This window comes from Protomyctophum bolini (assembly GCF_963924005.1).
Source record: "Protomyctophum bolini genome assembly, chromosome: 14".
In the NCBI taxonomy this organism is placed as follows: Eukaryota; Metazoa; Chordata; class Actinopteri; order Myctophiformes; family Myctophidae; genus Protomyctophum; species Protomyctophum bolini.
This window is the reverse complement of record NC_137875.1, coordinates 460,257-475,256: the sequence shown is the minus strand read 5'-3', so window position 1 is coordinate 475,256 and position 15,000 is coordinate 460,257. Positions and strand designations below refer to the sequence as shown.

The window sequence follows — 15,000 nt, the reverse complement described above, 5'->3', positions numbered from 1 at the left end:
CCACCCTAAACTGACCCATATCCACCCTAAACTGACCCATATCCACCCTAAACTGACCCATATCCACCCTAAACTGACCCAAATCCACCCTAAACTGACCCATATCCACCCTAAACTGACCCATATCCACCCTAAACTGACCCATATCCTCCCTAAACTGACCCATATCCACCCTAAACTGACCCATATCCACCCTAAACTGACCCATATCCTCCCTAAACTGACCCATATCCTCCCTAAACTGACCCATATCCTCCCTAAACTGACCCATATCCACCCTAAACTGACCCATATCCACCCTAAACTGACCCATATCCACCCTAAACTGACCCATATCCTCCCTAAACTGACCCATATCCACCCTAAACTGACCCATATCCTCCCTAAACTGACCCATATCCACCCTAAACTGACCCATATCCTCCCTAAACTGACCCATATCCTCCCTAAACTGACCCATATCCTCCCTAAACTGACCCATATCCACCCTAAACTGACCCATATCCACCCTAAACTGACCCATATCCACCCTAAACTGCGGTATCCCGTGGCACCCGCGGCTAAATCCGCCACCCGCTGGTCTCTAGTGCGTGTGTGTGTGTGTGTGTGTGTGTGTGTGTGTGTGTGTGTGTGTGTGTGTGTGTGTGTGTGTGTGTGTGTGTGTGTGTGTGTGTGTGTGTGTGTGTGTGTGTGTGTGTGTGTGTGTGTGCGTGCGTATGCGCTCAGGCGTCTGTACGTGCGTGCATGTTTGAGTGACATTCTCTCTGTCTGTCAACCAGCCAAAATGTCGACCCGAGAGAAAAACAGTCAGGCCGGTAAGTTCACCACCAGGCTAACAGGCTAGCACGCTTACAGGCTAGCACGCTTACAGGTTAGCACGCTTACAGGCTAGCACGCTAACAGGCTAGAACGCTAACAGGCTAGCACGCTAACATGCTGGAAGCTAGCACGCTAACAGGCTAGCACGCTAACAGGCTAGCACTATAACAGGCCGGCAGCTAGCACGCTAACAGGCTGGCAGCTAGCACGCTAACAGGCTGGCACCTAGCACGCTAACAGGCTGGCAGCTAGCACGCTAACGGGCTGGCAGCTAGCACGCTAACAGGCTGGCAGCTAGCACGCTAACAGGCTGGCAGCTAGCACGCTAACACATAGACATAGAAAGGTAGATGCCTTCTTTGCCACTGCTGTTCATTGGAGCGACCTGTCTCGCTCAGTAGACTTATATGGACATCCAGTCACATGACCCACGTCCCTTCCTTATATGGACATGAGTGTCATGGCGGCCTCCAGTCACATGACCCACGTCCCTTCGTTCTGTTACGTTCCCTGAGCACCACCTCTGCACACCCCCCCCCCCCCCCCCCCCCGAGCCGGAAGAGGAGTCTACCTTTATATGTCTATGTGCTAGCACGCTAACAGGCTAACACCTGAGCTAGCACGCTAATGGAATGACGCGCTTGACCTGTTCTCACACTATATCTTTTCACCCTCCCCCATTTATTTATTTCCTTCCTTCCTTTTATGCTGGTTTGGGGTTTTGACTGACTGCTTTCGCTGCTCACCTGCACGTCTGTCTGTCTGTCTGTCTGTCTGTCGATCCCGGGTCGCGGTTTGGAATGTCTATCTTATTGGTGAGCTATCTCTGTTTAAAGCCTGGGGTAGTCTTTGTCCCTTGAATGAGGCATGTGTGGTTTATAATGGTCAGTGTCACCTCCTGACTGCGGTAGGACTCTATAGTCTTCAATGTTGATACTTGCGCACTAATCTTCATATTTTCTTTGCGCGTACCTTTTCAGAGATTGAAACAACGTGGCAGTCCATGTGTTTTTCATTCATCGTCAAGGACTTAAAGCTGCTATAAGCAATATGTTTTTTGTTTTTGTTTTGTTATTCAGACAGCCAGAGACGGGTCGAACGCTCCCACAAATAACTTAGTCTCCGTGACACATCTTGGGGCCGCAATCTGCATCACATCTTGGGGCCGCAATCTGCATGCAAAGATTTTCCTGGAAGCTTTGTCATTGGTCGATTTGCCTGTCTGCTTCCTGACTGGTTAGTCATTGCGACCGGGTTTTTTTTCTCCGACCAATGACAAAGCTTCTATAGGAACATCTTCGAATGCAGATTTCGGCCCCTAGATGCGTTCTACCCATTGGCTGGCTGTCTGAATACCAAAAATGTGTGTCTCTCTCTCTCTCTCTCTGTCTCTCTCTCTGTCTCTCTCTCTGTGTGTGTCGGTGTCTCTCTCCCAGAGGGGAACCACATAAAGATGTTCATGCGAGGTCGCCCCATCACGATGTTCATCCCCTCCGACGTGGAGAACTACGAGGACATCAGAACGGACCTCCCTCCTGAGAGACTCAAACTGGAATGGGTGTATCCTTAATCTGATTGGATGAATGGATGGGTGTATCCTTAATCTGATTGGATGAATGGATGGGTGTATCCTTAATCTGATTGGATGAATGGAGGGATGTATCCTTAATCTGATTGGATGGATGGATGGATGGGTGTATCCTTAATCTGATTGGATGAATGAATGGGTGTATCCTTAATCTTGAGCCGTGCTTTAAAAATGTCTACAGAGGCTGCCTGACGAAGGTACAGTGGGAGCTTGTTCCATGCCGACGGCCCGTAGAAGCAAAAAGCTGCCTCCCCCGTATTTTTTAGTTGCCATTTTTTTTAGGCAAAGCGAGCAGGCCAGCAGTGGAAGACCTTAGGGGGCGGTTTGGGACATATTTAGGCAGGCAGTCATGTAGGTAGGAAGGTGTGAGGACCATTGAGAGCTTTATAGACAAGTAAAATAATTTAAAAATCAATCCTAAAAAACAACCGGAAGCCAGTGCAGTGAAGCCAAAACTGGAGTAATATGTTCTCTCATCTTAGTTCTAGGTTAGAGGTCAGAGGTCATGTTGTCCTTAACCAGGAGGTCCAGGTACCGCGCAGCAGGGTTATAGGTTAGAGGTCAGAGGTCATGTTGTCCTTAACCAGGTGGTCCAGGTACGGGTACCGCGGCAGGGACTGCCGCTCCAACGTCTCCCTGCTCCCGACGGGAGAGATGGTTTACTTCGTGGCGTCGGTGGTCGTTCTGTTCAACCACGACGAGACCACCCAGAGGCACTACCTCGGACACACCGACTGTGTCAAATGGTCTGTCTGTCTGTCTGTCTGTCTGTTTAGCATAAAGCCAGTATCGTTTTCTATACGTTAATTGGGGTATAATAAAATACTTCTTCCCTCTAAGATACACTGTGAACTGAGGACTGATTATTTGCGATTAACTAGATAATTCATGCGATTAATCGTGATTAAAATATGTAATAGTTTGTACATGATGTTAATTAAAGGTTAAGGTTATAGTGTGTGTGTTTTGTGTGTGTACGTCATGTTGTTATATAAATGTTAACGGTTTGTGTGTGTGTGTGTGTGTGTGTGTGTGTGTGTGTGTGTGTGTGTGTGTGTGTGTGTGTGTGTGTGTGTGTGTGTGTGTGTGTGTGTGTGTGTGTGTGTGTGTGTGTGTGTGTGTGTGTGTGTGTGTGTGTGTGTGTGTGTGTGTGTGTGTGTGTGTGTGTGTGTGTGTTGCAGCCTGGCCATCCATCCGGATAAGATCCGCATCGCCACTGGACAGATCGCTGGAGTGGATAAAGATGGACGGGTACGCATGCACGCACACACGCACGCACGCACGCACACACGCACGCACGCACACACACGCACATAGACACTAATCACCCCATGGACCCCCACATAGACACTAATCACCCCATGGACCCCCACATAGACACTAATCACCCCACGGACCCCCATTTGAAAAAGATTAGCCAGAGAGAGAGAGACGGCGTAACGGCTCTAGCGGTGATTCTCAACCCGTTTAATTTCAAGGACCCCCAGTTTGACCTGCATATCAGTCTATACGGACCCCCCACTTAACGGCATTATACTATCTCTGGGACCCCCGGTTCATGTTGTTGTAAAGTCAATGTCAGTTTAACTCTGAGAGTGTACAAATGGCCGCGAGTATCACAGCGCCGGCTGAAAAACCTTGTTTTCTCCAGAAACGACATTCACTGCGTCGTTTTGGAGACACAGGCCATTGAAAGCAGCACGTAGAGTGAGAGTGGACGCGCGCGCATCTTCACAATGGCCGCCAATGGCCACTGTCACACTATACACTGTGATGCTGACGGGAGACCGCTATCGATGCGATCCCATCAAAACATGGATTAAAGAATATAAAGCCTAGAAAACGTAGTCTACGCTGTTTGGCGCGCTGCCAGACTAAAGTTAATCTACGCTTTCTACACTTCTGGCGGGCTCCGGCACGCCCTCCAACCAGTAGCGGCTGGGAGGCGGGCTCTGTGCTAACGGACACGCCCTCCAACCAGTAGCGGCTGGGAGGCGGGCTCTGTGCTAACGGACACGCCCTCCAACCAGGGGCAATCTTTTTTTCTTTTTTTAATATAAATACCGTGGAATACCGAGGTATAGGTTATGAATACCGGCACCGTACCGTACTGTAAAATCTCATACCGTGGCATGCCTACATGGGAGTGACATGTGAGTGACATCCATCCATCCATCCATCTTCGACCGCTTATCCGTAGTCGGGTCGCGGGGGCAACAGCTCCACCAGAGAGCTCCAGACTTCCCTCTCCAGAGCAACATTAGTGACTTCCTCCTGGGGGGATCCTGAGACGTTCCAAGACCAGTGAGTCGATGTATTTCCTCCAACTGCGCCTTGGTCTGCCCCGGGGTCTCCTCCGCGACGTGGTCCTTGGTCTGCCCCGGGGTCTCCTCCCAGTGGGACGTGATCCTTGGTCTGCCCCGGGGTCTCCTCCCAGTGGGACGTGCCTCGAGGACCTCCCTAGGGAGGCACCCGAGAGGCATCCTAACCAGATGGTCTGCTCCCAGTGGGACGTGATCCTTGGTCTGCCCCAGGGTCTCCTCCCAGTGGGACATGCGTCGAGGACCTCCCCTAGTGAGGCGCCCGAGAGGCATCCTAACCAGATGCCCCGAACCACCTCAGCTGGCTCCTTTCCAGGCGAAGGAGCAGCGGTTCTACTCCGAGTCTCTCTCGTGTGACTGAACTTCTCAACCTATCTCTAAGGGAGACGCCAGCCAGCCGTCGAAGAAAACTAATTTCGGCCGCTTGTATTTGCGACCTTATTCTTTCAGTCAGGACCCACACTTTATGACCATATAGGTGAGAGTAGGAACACTTCATGACCATATAGGTGAGAGTAGGAACACTTCATGACCATATAGGTGAGAGTAGGAACACTTCATGACCATATAGGTGAGGAGTAGGAACACTTCATGACCATATAGGTGAGAGTAGGAAACACTTCATGACCATATAGGTGAGAGTAGGAACACTTCATGACCATATAGGTGAGAGTAGGAACACTTCATGACCATATAGGTGAGAGTAGGAACACTTCATGACCATATAAGGTGAGAGTAGGAACACTTCATGACCATATAAGGTGAGAGTAGGAACACTTCATGACGCATTATAAGGTGAGAGAAGATGAGTGACATGTGAGTCCTTGTGGTTTTTCAGGCCTGTTTGCAGCCTCACGTCCGAGTGTGGGACTCGGTCAGCCTGTCCACTCTGCAGGTGATCGGCCTCGGGACCTTCGAGAGGGGAGTGGGTTCCCTGGCGTTCTCTAAGGCTGTGAGTATAGGGGGGGGGGCGGGGGGGGGGGGGGGGGGGTTTGTCATGGTAACAGTGTTGTCATGGATGTCATGGTAACATTGGTGTTGTCATGGTTACAGGACTCGGGGCAGCACCTGGCTGTGATTGACGACTGTAACGACCACATGCTGACCGTCTGGGACTGGCAGAAAAAAAACAAGATCTCCGAGATCAAGGTGAGCCGACCTCTTGACCTCTACGACCTCAGGGTTCCGTTAACGAGCTTAACGATGTGTTTCAGAGCACCAACGAGGTGGTCCTCTTAACGAGCTTAACGATGTGTTTCAGAGCACTAACGAGGTGGGTCCTCTTAACGAGCTTAACGATGTGTTTCAGAGCACCAACGAGGTGGTCCTGTTAACGAGCTTAACGATGTGTTTCAGAGCACTAACGAGGTGGTCCTCTTAACGAGCTTAACGATGTGTTTCAGAGCACCAACGAGGTGGTCCTGTTAACGAGCTTAACGATGCGTTTCAGAGCACTAACGAGGTGGTCCTCTTAACGAGCTTAACGATGTGTTTCAGAGCACTAACGAGGTGGTCCTCTTAACGAGCTTAACGATGTGTTTCAGAGGCACCAACGAGGTGGTCCTGTTTAACGAGCTTAACGATGTGTTTCAGAGCACTAACGAGGTGGTCCTCTTAACGAGCTTAACGATGTGTTTCAGAGCACCAACGAGGTGGTCCTGTTAACGAGCTTAACGATGCGGTTTCAGAGCACTAACGAGGTGGTCCTGTTAACGAGCTTAACGATGTGTTTCAGAGCACTAACGAGGTGGTCTCTTAACGAGCTTAACGATGTGTTTCAGAGCACTAACGAGGTGGTCCTGTTAACGAGCTTAACGATGTGTTTCAGAGCACCAACGAGGTGGGTCCTGTTAACGAGCTTAACGATGTGTTTCAGAGCACGTAACAGGTGGTCCTCTTAACGAGCTTAACGATGTGTTTCAGAGCACTACGAGGTGGTCCTCTTAACGAGCTTAACGATGTTTTCAGAGCACCAACGAGGTGGTCCTCTTAACGAGCTTAACGATGTGTTTCAGAGCACTAACGAGGTGGTCCCTCTTAACGAGCTTAACGATGTGTTTCAGAGCACTAACGAGGTGGTCCTCTTAACGAGCTTAACAATGTGTTTCAGAGCACTAACGAGGTGGTCCTGTTAACGAGCTTAACGATGTGTTTCAGAGCACTAACGAGGTGGTCCTCTTAACGAGCTTAACGATGTGTTTCAGAGCACTAACGAGGTGGTCCTCTTAACGAGCTTAACGATGTGTTTCAGAGCACTAACGAGGTGGTCCTGTTAACGAGCTTAACGATGTGTTTCAGAGCACTAACGAGGTGGTCCTCTTAACGAGCTTAACGATGTGTTTCAGAGCACTAACGAGGTGGTCCTGTTAACGAGCTTAACGATGTGTTTCAGAGCATTAACGAGGTGGTCATCTTAACGAGCTTAACGATGTGTTTCAGAGCACTAACGAGGTGGTCCTCTTAACGAGCTTAACGATGTGTTTCAGAGCACCAACGAGGTGGTCCTCTTAACGAGCTTAACGATGTGTTTCAGAGCACTAACGAGGTGGTCCTGGCCGTGGAGTTCCACCCTACGGACCACAGCACCATCGTAACGTGTGGGAAGTCCCACATCTTCTTCTGGTTGTGGAGCGGAGCGTCGCTGGCGCGCAAGCAGGGCATCTTTGGGGTGAAAACACCACCTTTTATTTTAAACACCTACACACACACACACACACACACACACACACACACACACACACACACACACACACACACACACACACACACACAGTGTTTAGTGTGTGTGTGTGTGTGTGTGAGTGTCGTGTGTGTGTGTGTGTGTGTGTGTGTGTGTGTGTGTGTGTGTGTGTGTGTGTGTTGTGTGTGTGTGTGTGTGTGTGTGTGTGTGTGTGTGTGTGTGTGTGTGTGTGTGTGTGTGTGCGTGTGCGTGTGTGCGTGTGCGTGTGCGTTTGAGAGGGAGAGGGAGAGAAAGAGAGAGGGGGAGGGAGAGGGGGAGGGAGGGAGAGAAAGAGGGGGAGGGAGGGAGAGAGGGGGAGGGAGAGGGAGAGAGAGAGAGGGGGAGGGAGAGGGAGAGATAGAGGGAGAGAAAGAGAGAGGGAGAGAGAGAGAGGGAGAGAAAGAGGGGGAGGGAGAGGGAGAGAGAGAGGGGGAGGGAGAGGGAGAGAGAGAGGGAGAGGGAGAGGGAGAGAGAGAGGGAGAGAGAGGGGGAGGGGGAGAGGGGGAGGGGGAGGGAGAGGGAGGGGAGGGAGAGAGGGAGAGGGGGAGGGAGAGGGGGGGAGGGAGGGAGAGGGAGGGGGAGGGGGAGGGGAGAGGGAGAGGGAGAGAGGGAGAGAGAGAGGGGGAGAGGGGGAGGGAGAGGGGGAGGGGGAGGGGGAGGGGGAGGGAGGGAGGGGGAGAGGGAGAGGGAGAGAGGGGGAGGGAGGGAGGGAGGGGGAGAGGGAGAGGGAGAGAGGGAGAGAGGGAGAGAGGGAGGGAGAGGGGGGGAGGGAGGGAGAGAGAGAGGGGGAGGGAGGGAGAGGGAGGGAGGGAGACTGCAATGTCCTAGTAGTAAAAGTGGTGGTAAGGCTGAAATATATCCGGCTCTTACAGGGTTAAGGACTTCTTTATTCTTGAAATTGTTCACATTCTTTAAAAATCCGTTACAAACTACATTAGGCTCATAGCGCGGCACTCGGTGCCGCGCTATGAGCCTAATGTAGTTTGTAGCTTGTAGCTTGTAGCTTGTAGCTTGTAGATCTGCTATGTTTGAACCCCCCCCCCCCCCCCAAGTCAAACTGGGTATGTTTGTATCAAATGAAGTTTCTCTCTCTCCGTGTTTCAGAAATACGAGAAGCCAAAGTTCATCCAGTGTTTGGTGTTTCTGCCCAACGGAGACATTCTGACCGGTGACTCTGGAGGAGTGATGCTGGTCTGGACCCGCAGTACCACCGAGGTACCACCGGGGGGCAAGGGGCCCAGAGGTACATTTCGATTTCTTTATTTGAATCCACAAATTACAATTAATTTTACAAGGAAACAAATATAACGGGGTTGACAGTTCATGTTCACTTAAGGATACACATGGCACCTCCTTCTCCACACAGACAAACTGCCTCTAACAGCCCAAACAGAGCTCAGTATTTGGCAAGTTGTTTGGCTTTGCTTTTTGTCATGTCAGCTATTCTTAGGCCACTCATGGTCAGTTTATGCACACGGCCCAGGCTTCCGAATATCAGTATGGCAAATCTACAGCGATACCCCAAGTTTGTTATGCTTCCAAGTAATGGTTGATACTTAGAATATTTATCTTGGAATGCCTGGTCCATGTACAGATCAAAGACACAGCCCACCTCCAGAATCAGGACCTCCTTGTGTCTGGTGTCAACAAAGACAACATCAGGTGTATTCGGGATGTTAGCAAAGACATCGCATGCACAGCTAAACCAATCTGGTAACACTCTTGAGTGTTTATACATTGCTGCACTAGATGGCACATGCTTTCGAACTGCATCAGACACTAGGTCAACAATCCGGTCGTGGCGAGCAATATATACGTTTTTGTATGCACTACATCCATTTGTTATGTGTGCGATGGATTCTAGGTGTTGTTCAGAATCATGATGGTTTATACAGAGTGGAGTGTGGGTGTCGGGGTACCAGATTGACAGATTGTACTTGGTTGGTAATACTTGTAGTCTTGCTTTGATGGTGAATTTTAAAACATCCTCCCCAATAGCAGCATTTTTGTACATCGAATGTGAAACGGAGTGATCAGCTGAATCAACACAGGCCAACTTTCCCTGCAGTCGAAGGCCACGCCAACGTTCTTTGGCTTCAGTCTGATCCGTGCTAAGCAGAACCCTTCAGTCTGATCCGTGCTAAGCAGAACCCTTCAGTCTGTTTCGTGCTAAGCAGAACCCTTCTTGCCGTGTCTTCCTGTAGTCTAGTGTCCGCTCCCTGGTGGGTGAGGGTAGCCTTCACTACCACGCTGGAGTCTGTCATTAATCCATCTGAGATGGAGGCACATTTTCGTTGTTTTTTGCCCATTTTAGCTGGACTCCTGTCCGATGGCAAAGGTCGTTGAGATCTGGCCAATCAGACCAGACCCCGAAGCCCTTGGCTTGTGAGTCCAGTTTCCCAGAGTCTTTCCTCCTGAAGCCTAGGAAGTTATTCTGCTCTAGTGCTGCCGTAATTGTCCAAAAATTGGATTCGGATATTCGTTTTAAAAACCCACGTGGATTCGAGCAATTCGAGCCATTCGGATTTCGGATTTCAATTCGAGCAATTCAGATTTTTTAATAATTATATTTACACCAATACAACCTGAGACATAACATTTAAGATCGCATTGCTGGCGCAACTCTCTCTCTCTCCGCGCATTGGTGCTGCACAACACACAACACAACACAACGCATGCATTCTCCCTTCTCCAGTCAAACTTCACCGACATTTTTCTTAAATGAGCAATCCTACCACACAGTGAAGAGAAGAGAGTCCGCACACAGGTTTGCTTTATTAGTCCAGCACCAGACAGGAACTGGATGTGCGCTAGCCACCTACCTTTCAATCCTACCACACAGCCTTATCAGAACGAGGCACGGAGGCAGTATTAATTCACAGAACAGAACACTGCACGCTGCCGCCGGGGCACCACATTTCATCCTTACGCATTTTATTTATATTTTTATAATTTCCTGAAGGATAAAGTCGCTTCATGATTGAAGATTGATGAGTGATAGATCTGTGTGTTGTCTAACAAGCCCAAATTGATTAAATCAATTAATTACCAGCTGCATTATTATTATCTGTGGTCTGCTGCTGACGTTAAGAAACTTTTTAGCTGCGCGCCACTGTTATGCTCAAATTAGTGACCCTAAAGAATTCTGAGGCAACATGGCTGGAGACGAGGCAGCCAATCAGAACTGCTCCCAACCCAGACGCAGGCTGCGCTGTATAGTCTGTGTTTACTGTTTAGGAAGAGTGCGAGGCAGCTGATTTATTCTTCAATGTATGCCGTTGTCGGCGTGTCGCGTGGCAAATATAACTAATCTACAAGCTCACAAGTCACAACGCTTACCCATGGCACCGAAAACTAATTATAATAATAAATAAATAAAATATTTTTTATTAATATTTTTAATTCGAAACCTTAATTTTATATATTCGGTTATTCATTAATTTTTTTGATTCTAAACTATATTCGGATATAGAATATTCGTTGGCAGCACTATTCTGGTCTGCAGCAGCCAGGGGTACCGTCCTCCTGCGCAGGTCCAGTAGGAGTGATGCCCTGGCCATTTCTCTGACGGTGCCATCATCATTATTGAGCATGTGCAGTAGGTGGCTCAGCCGTGTTGCTGCATAAGTCCACTCTCCATTTGGGACCCCCACCCAGCCCCCCTTCGCCATATGAAAGGAAGAGTGTGTCTCGTGTGGAGAGTGAGTTTAGGCCAACCCATTTTCTGGCCAGCTGGACAGTTCTATTTGTCATGTCTCTCAGTGCATGTTGTGGGATGTGTACATTGGAACATAGGTGTTGTATCTTCGCCAGGGCCACTTCTCTCACAGCCTGGAGCTTCATGACTGTAGGGAGGGGGGACAGATCGATCAGGTCGAGTCACACACACACACACACACACACACACACACACACACACACACACGCAGTCTCACATACACACACACACACACACACACACACACACACACACACACACACACACAGTCACACACAGTCACACACACACACCCACACACACAGACACACACACACACACACACACACACACACACACACACACACACACACACACACACATGCAAGACAGATCCACATCCACACACTTGCGCGCGCGTACGTGCGATAGCACACATACCTCACAGGACAAGAGCTAGCTTGTAGCGCTAACCAGAAACCACAGCGTAGAATGTCAGCTATCCCCCCACCCCCTCCCTCCCCTCTCTCTCTCTCTCTCTCTCTCGCTCTCGCTCTCTCTGGATATTGTGTCTGTGATTTGGGATGTTGTGCTGTACTGTACTGTACTATACTGTGAATGACAATCTGCAAGTCATAAGTAATACAAAATCAAATCAAAATGATGTACAATCTCACCAAAATCTTCTGGGAGACACAAAGGTTTGAGAACGACCACAGCTAACTCTCTCTCTCTCTCTCTCTCTCTCTCTCTCTCTCTCTCTGTGTTTGTGCACGTGTGTGTCTGTGTGTCTGTGTCTGTGTGTGTGTGTGTGTGTGTGTGTGCGTGCACAGCGTACCAGATCCAGGGTCAGATCAAAGGTCACGAGGGCAGTGTGTTCACACTGTGTCATCTGAGGAACGGTCTGCTGCTGAGCGGAGGGGCCAAGGACCACAAGGTCATCCTGTGGGGTCACGACCTTCGACCCGAGAGGGAGATAGAGGTACGCACGCACGCACACACACACACACACACGTCTCAGAAGGAAAGGGAGATCAGATTATTTGTGTGTGTGTTTGTGTTCATAATGTATTTTACAAATCTTGAATCCAATAAAGAAATTGAAATGTGTGTGTCTGTGCGTCTGCGTGCGTGCGTGCGTGTCTGTGCGTGCGTGTGTGTGTGTCTGTGCGTGCGTGCGTGCGTGCGTGCATGTGTGTGTGTCTGTGTGCGTGCGTGCGTGTGTGTGTCTGTGCGTGCGTGTGTCTGTGCGTGCGTGAGTGTGTGTCTGTGCGTGCGTGCGTGCGTGCGTGTGTGTGTGTGCGTGCGGTCGGTCAGGTCCCAGAGCAGTACGGGACCATCAGAGCGGTCTCGGAGGGAAAAGGAGATCAGATTCTGGTCGGAACCTCCAAGAACTTCATCCTCAGAGGAACCTTCAACGACGGCTTCACGGTCCAAGTACAGGTACCTTACTGTACCCTGTACTGTACAGTACCAGTACACCAACAACCTCTGCACTACTGTACTACTCAGCATGTACAGTAACAATAATCCACGTGAAAAGAATAATCGCGGAAAAACAAAATGCGGTAAAACAATAAATAATCTACGGACACGATCATTTTGCACGGCCGCATGCGACCTCGTCCTACGTTATATAAACGATAAAATCCACGTACTGTAGGAATCGTTGTAGAACCACTAGTTTACAACAACAACACGGTCTGACGGGCGCGGCCTTCTTGCTCAGAGACGAGCGCTGAGCGGAGCGCAGCCTGGAGACCAGAGCCGTTTAGAGACAGAGAGAATGACGACAACATACCGTTCAGTGACTCATGAAGCTCCGTGAATAAACGGTGAACGGGTTTGTCGCAACTCTCTCATCTACACGGCTCTGCCTCCGACAGAAAGACAGGGGGACATTTTTGAGAATGACAAACAGAGTAGACCCGATTGCATTAAGCAATATTACACGAGAGGGTGTGGGTTACTTCAGTGATGCTTGCGGAACTCGACTCCGTCTCGTTCCTGACCGCATCACTGTCTTGGCAATAATCACGTTAAACCACACCCTCGAGTGTAATATTGCAATTCTACAACAGTTACCCTTAAAACAAAGAAAATCGCTGAAAGAATTATTTTTTAAAATGACGGATGTAGTCACTACGACCACAAATGTCCCAATAAACTAGCTAGCCTAGCCACCGAGTTTGCTAGCGCTCTGGGAGAACAGAGCGGCTGAATTCTTTGTTTTGATTAGGTGGTGAACGGTGCTGGTTTGACCACCGGCTAGAAGGCTGTTTCAACCAATCAGATCGCTTCCTCGAAGCGACCTGGGGTAGAATGGGAAACACACATTGTGTAACAAACACCGACACTGTTGTATGTTGTGCGTTGTGCGTCATCTGCTAATGATGATGATGATGTGTGCTGCTGTGCACAGCCTACCTCCTCCATGACTGCTTCTACGTAACAGTTTCCGTGCCGGGAATGGTTTAATCCAGGTTACTGTCGCTGTCGATATATACGACATACCCGCCTTTTGTTTTAAGTGTTTAATCCGCCGTATTGTAATAAATAAAAAGAAACTCCGTCTTCGCCGCGGAGAAAGAGACTAGATTCTTTCGTTTTGATGAGGAAACCGGAAATTGTGAGCTTGTAGATCGGCTATTTTCAGCAAGTGTAAAAACAGTCATTACGACGGCATCAAGGCACCGACAAAATACATTTTAGTCGACTAAAGTCCTATGATATTCAGTCGACTAAAATAGACTAACACTGAAAACATTCCGTCTGACTAAAATGCATTCTATTCAAGAGACTATGGGCTCCATTTTCTATTTATCTGTTTATCCATAAACTTCTTTGCATTTTTTTCACCACTTTTCAACGTATCTTCATATAATAGGTCCTCACTAATAATCATATTAAAATGGCACAATTCTTTTTCTACTCAGTCTGTGTCTCATAGGAGGGCTGTGGGCAGTTTAGAAACCGTCTAGAGCCATGTCTAATAGAAGAGTTAGGACATTGAGGGGGCAGAAACCCAGAGCCATCTAATAGAAGAGTTAGGACATTGAGGGGGCAGAAACCCAGAGCCATCTAATAGAAGAGCTAGGACATTGAGGGGGCAGAAACCCAGAGCCATCTAATAGAAGAGTTAGGACATTGAGGGGGCAGAAACCCAGAGCCATCTAATAGAAGAGTTTGGGCATTGAGGGGGCAGAAACCGAGCGCTGTTCATGCAGCCTGAACTGAGACAAGCCGGAGTCTAAAATACATTGTTTTCTACTGGGTACAGTTAGTAGTTCTCTTAGGGTGGTTGTGTTCTCATTGTTTTCTACTGGGTACAGTTAGTAGTTGTTAGGGTGGTTGTGTTCTCATTGTTTTCTACTGGGTACAGTTAGTAGTTCTTAGGGTGGTTGTGTTCCATCCACAGGGCCACACAGACGAGCTGTGGGGTCTGGCCTCCCACCCGTTCCGGGAGATGTTCCTGACGTGCGCTCAGGACAGGATGGTGTGTCTGTGGAACGCACACTCGCACAGCCTGGAGTGGAGCCGCATGCTGGAGGTAGGACACACGCACGCAACGCACGCACGCAACGCACGCACGCACGCACGCACGCACGCAACGCACGCACGCACGCACGCACGCAACGCACGCACGCACGCAACGCACGCACGCAACGCACGCACGCACGCACGCACGCACGCACGCACGCACGCACGCACGCACGCACGCACGCACGCACGCACTAGGCATGCCGCGGTTTACCAAATTTCGGTAATACCGCGACAGGAACAGCCACGGTGTTGATACCGTGAGATTTCCGAGCATACGGTATTTTAATACAGCGTCGGTGGGGGCTAGGTCCAC

General features: G+C 49.5%; 1 protein-coding gene across 1 annotated transcript in view; it reads left to right on the top strand.

The window, feature by feature from the left end:
• eml4 (EMAP like 4) overlaps nucleotides 1-15,000 on the top strand; it is a 50,715-nt gene that overhangs the window by 25,318 nt on the left and 10,397 nt on the right. Inside the window, exons 7-17 of the mRNA XM_080781292.1 lie at nucleotides 780-815; nucleotides 2,256-2,379; nucleotides 3,004-3,153; nucleotides 3,589-3,658; nucleotides 5,567-5,680; nucleotides 5,782-5,877; nucleotides 7,262-7,396; nucleotides 8,552-8,690; nucleotides 11,978-12,126; nucleotides 12,462-12,587; nucleotides 14,563-14,694. Of these exons, the coding sequence (XP_080637418.1) occupies nucleotides 780-815; nucleotides 2,256-2,379; nucleotides 3,004-3,153; nucleotides 3,589-3,658; nucleotides 5,567-5,680; nucleotides 5,782-5,877; nucleotides 7,262-7,396; nucleotides 8,552-8,690; nucleotides 11,978-12,126; nucleotides 12,462-12,587; nucleotides 14,563-14,694 (1,271 nt within the window). The remainder of the gene's footprint in view (nucleotides 1-779; nucleotides 816-2,255; nucleotides 2,380-3,003; nucleotides 3,154-3,588; nucleotides 3,659-5,566; nucleotides 5,681-5,781; nucleotides 5,878-7,261; nucleotides 7,397-8,551; nucleotides 8,691-11,977; nucleotides 12,127-12,461; nucleotides 12,588-14,562; nucleotides 14,695-15,000) is intronic.